General features: G+C 44.6%; 1 protein-coding gene across 1 annotated transcript; it reads right to left on the minus strand.

Annotated features, from left to right (window-relative positions):
* Positions 1–3,304: 3,304 nt before the first annotated feature.
* On the minus strand, positions 3,305–4,260 carry LOC119305473. The gene is made up of 2 exons (XM_037581983.1): positions 3,913–4,260; positions 3,305–3,511 (listed from the first exon to the last, which is right to left on the minus strand). The coding sequence occupies exons 1-2, from the start codon at positions 4,223–4,225 to the stop codon at positions 3,402–3,404; spliced, it is 423 nt and encodes a 140-aa protein (XP_037437880.1). The 5' UTR covers positions 4,226–4,260; the 3' UTR covers positions 3,305–3,401.
* Between the last annotated feature and the right edge of the window lie 401 nt (positions 4,261–4,661).

Below are 4,661 nucleotides of genomic sequence, written 5' to 3' on the forward strand. Positions count from 1 at the left end.
AAGCGACTGGATGAGGCACAAGGTATGTAATGTCTCCGAAGACATCTGGTAAGAGGAGCTTGATGCCCGTACCTTATAACATGTGTGCTTAATGCAGATGGTGCCCCTGCCATGGAGAACATTCGGGCGGAACTTGCCCGAGCCAAGGAGCAGGCCAGGAAAAGCGATGCGGCTGCCTTAAAGGCGGATGAAGAGCTAAAAGCCGAACAGACTGCTCACTGCCAGAGCAAGAAGGAAATGGCCAAGATGGCTGTAGAATTGAAGACTGCTGCTGACCGCTGCAAGCTTCTTGAAAAAGAAGATAGGGTGGCACAGAACGACCTAGAGAAGGTCACTGCCGAGGCCAAGGATACTCGCTCTACGATGAGAGCGATGAAGGAGGAGCTACGTCAGGCCAGAGATATCACGACTGGAAAGCCCTATATGCCGCGGATGAAGTTCGGGGATTCTAAATATGCTCCGTTAGACCGGAAGTGGAGTGCGGCGAATACTTACCTGGATTTGGCAGCGAGTGCCGCAGACGCGGCCGAACACTTCCGCGATCAAAATGACCATGAGGTGGAAAAGCTTTTTGGTCACAGTTCCACAATCCAGAGCGCCCACTTTCCGTATCCGATTGTTTGGCCGCATGGGCGGAGCGGAATAGGTTATCCGGACTCGCCATGAAGCATGTTGTGAGTCATCTCTGGCCGAAAGGGCCTGAGCCGAAGAGTTATTTTAGCTTGGTGCAGCAGTTCCTTGGTGCGGTGCCGCATATTGATGCAATGAAGAGGTCAGCGTGCATAGAGGGCGCACAGATGGCGCTCGCCCATGTCAAGACATACTGAGCGGAGATGAAGGCCAGTGTTGTTGCATCCCAAGATTCGGACGAAAGCCGAGTACCTGCCGAGCACTATTTTGAGGAAGTTCTGCAGGGTGCTCGTTTAATAGAGACGCAGTGCTCGAAGGATGTTATGTTCGAATAACGTGCATTATTGTAGAACAATGGTTTGATGGAATATAAAAGCTTTTTATACTTGTGCTTTCAAGAATTAGAATACCTCTTGTGCGCACTACAAGAAATATATCAACTTGTGACCTTGACTATTGGTCACTGAAAGGTCACAAATTTCCATTTATGACCTTTTTGTGACCAAAAACAGAAGGTCAAAAGCTGGCCGTCGTAAACTGACTATAGCGACCTTCTCTGTGAGAAGGTCGTAGATGTTTATGACCAAAATATGTCTACTGTGGCGTTTTGGTCACTAGCAACCTCCCCAGGCCACGTAGGCATCCAGCGTGGCATTCTGACGTGGCACAAGATTCAGCCCGGTCCAATTAGGTTTTCTACATGGGCCTAGCCCAACAATTCGGCCTTTTTAATATACTAATTGAATGCCCATGCGTTGCCACGGACAATAAAATATATAATCAGTTTGTTGTTTACATTTTGCAGTGCAATATATAAGTAGTTCGTTGTTTACATTTTGCAGTGCATGCACGTGTAGTTCAAATCATGCCATGTTATTTTCGGTTGCAAATCTTCATCTTTCTTCCACATATCATCTCAGCTCACCGCTTGGCTTCGCTCCACTCCACGTCTCTCTGCTATATCAAGCAATTATTCATCACATCCTATATATTGCCATCCCGCTCTGCATGTTCACATTTTTTCTTGCATCTTATATATCCCCATCCCGTGGTGCATGTCCTAGTTTCTCTTTGACGTGTCTCTTCTTCGTCCAACTTTATTTGCTTCGTTTCTCAAATTTCAAGTGCCTTTTGGCATCATAGATGTCACTTGGCAACAATTAGCAATGCCCTGATGCATCAATGTAATGAAAACAAATACAATTCGATGAGATGAGCATTATACGATAACAAGATTGACACTACGATATTTAACGGCAATGATCTGCTACACCACACCCGTAGGCAGCATTTAAATCTTACAATTGTGCTCCACTACCCTCGTCATCTCACATTTTATTTATCGGAAAGAATTATACATCTAGAGAGGAATTTGTTTTTGCTTAAACTGGAAGGATGAACCTATGCGCAGTATCACAAGCATAATATACCAATAAGAAATACACAAATGTTTTGTTGCCAATCAAGACATGGAAAAAGAGATCATAAATTTGTTGAGCATTTTCCAATTTGATGTCATATCACAAGTTCTGAATTGTGGAGCAGTGACGAGATAATTTGGTCCAGTAGGATAAGGATCAAAAATACAAAAATTGTGCCATAAAAAATTTCCAACGAATACACATTAAATAGAATGCTACATAACACATTGTCGAAGTAGCATGAAAACATTCGCCAAAAAAAGAAGTAGCAAGCAAACATTAGCTTCACCTTCATGTACAGCACATTCATTTTACATTCTTATCTACAGATGGCTACTACAACAATCTTGAGTCATAGGGACAAAAACGTAAGCCTGACCTAGGCAAAAAGCGAGAACGCATCTTTAGATTATTGTCTTACCTTCAGAAAACAGGTAGCAGGATACATGGTCAGGCCAAAATGAATTATCGGAACACTGTCAGGTATTGCCTCTTTACGTAGAGTACAATGTACATCCTAGACATTTTAGAGTGACCGCCGCTCAGGTCCTAGAAACAATAGAAACCGGTAATATTAACAGTCATGTCAACAATAAGTATTCCGATCGATGGGAAGGATATTTCCTGACATCCAATTATATGGCCAAGTCCAAACCAATTAATGATACTGGATTCAGCTGAGACATGCATGGATACTGTGAATTTTCATGTATCCGTTCGAAGCCTGTTTTCAGCATGGACATGCATGGATACAGGGAAGGATACATACCTATTTACCAGGCAACAGCACTCTCATTTCATGTATCCTTTAGATTAAGCTATGGATAGAACTTCGAAGGGCACTGGTAGAAATAGGCATAGGCATACATTAAAATCATAAAACTATTTGGAGATAATACAGAAGCAATATATGTGTCACGATATCTCATCAACCCATATTTGTTTCCTGTTTTTTTCAGCTGCATCTTTGTTTCCTAGTAACATATGAACCCATGTTTAGTTGGTAATGGAACAAAAACGATATCTTGGTTAAAAATAGTACAGTACAGAGGTAGCTCTCACTGACAATTCAGTACTAATGATACATGCCTCACCAAACCACGTAACCTTCAGAATATGTTTGGCGTTGTATTTTCAATAATATATGCTACAAATTCTTGGTTGAAATTAATATTCGACCAATGTACACTTGCAATGAATGAATTTTCATTCTAATTTGTTAGCACACAAAAATCAAAACTGCACAATATTGGATATGTAGGCTGCTCATGAATAAGTGATTCAGAAAAGGATCTCCACTAACTATCTTGCAAATTGTATGATACATTGTTGGATCATAGAAGACATCGTTCACCTATGCCTGCGCATCATCCAGCACCCCAACGACCAGCCATAAAGTGAACACAAATTCCTCGCAGAAGAAGCCAGGCTGTAAAGAAAAAAATGCTCTGCTCCTTGTCCTGCACATAATCCAACATATAAACAATTAGCTACAGGTCAAGCACCATTCCAAGATGAATATCAAGCCTTATGTTGTGACTTGCCTCACTACACCATGATCAAAGTTTATGGCTGAAATACCACGATCATTCAAAAACACATCCTCTCGAAGGAAAAGAAACATCTTACATTTGACCGGGAGATTGATTGATATGGTGTATTTTCTAGGTATTCCCTTCCTGAAAATGACGAATGCTTCTTTTTCACTAACTACGAGTCCAGTCTGAGATTGTCTTTTATTATACTTATGCAATACTAATTTGCTGGGGTTCAAAACCTCGTGGATATTAATTTGCTGGGGAGAAGAGATTAAGGGGCTGATCGTCATTGAACTGGACGGCTGGACCAGAATGGAGTTCACCTTTTTTCCTTGCCACCACCGGCTGAATTGTCCCAGGTGAGCACTGCGGGTCATGACGGACGCGGTCGCAAGCATAGATCTTGATCCTGACATCGGCGTCATTGTCTCTGCCGCGGGTGAAAGGGGGCGATGTGGTAATCGGCAAGGGGAACTGGCCACGGGGTTGCCATCCCTGAGTCGTCACGGCGGAGGAAATGGACGAAGGTGACGCGGTGTCGGGGTTGAGCTTGCCGAGGGCATAGGCCGTCGTCGTGGTCGCCATCAGGGCATTCGAGCGCAGCCCCTGGTGGCGGGTATAGGTGCCAGGTGGCATCGTGGTGGAGGAAGATGGGGCAGGCTGAGGCGCGGCGCGGGTGGCGGAGGCATCATGCAAAGAGAGGAGGGGAGGTTGCGGTGGATGCGCCGGAGTGGCGGGCGCACATAAGCGGCGACTTTCTCGTCAAAGAGACAGGATCCGGATCGAGAATTGGGAGGAGATGGGGCGAGGGGCGTCTATGCCGTGCATGAGTGGATCGCGGCAGATCGGCAGTTGCCCTTTGGCCGATCGTGCATGCGCAAGTGGGATTGTTTTACGATTTTCCCTTTCTCCCGTCCGTATTCCGCTCAACTGCATGTGCGGGGCCAGATCTTTTTTATCGTACGAAAGCATAGGGCCTTGTTTTCGCGGGATCGCACGAGCTGGTCGAACCATCACGACGACGGCAGATTGCCCTTTAATAGTAGAGATATTTTTCCTGTGCTTTTATTAG

Source organism: Triticum dicoccoides, chromosome 5B, assembly GCF_002162155.2.
Source record: "Triticum dicoccoides isolate Atlit2015 ecotype Zavitan chromosome 5B, WEW_v2.0, whole genome shotgun sequence".
NCBI classification, from domain to species: domain Eukaryota; kingdom Viridiplantae; phylum Streptophyta; class Magnoliopsida; order Poales; family Poaceae; genus Triticum; species Triticum dicoccoides.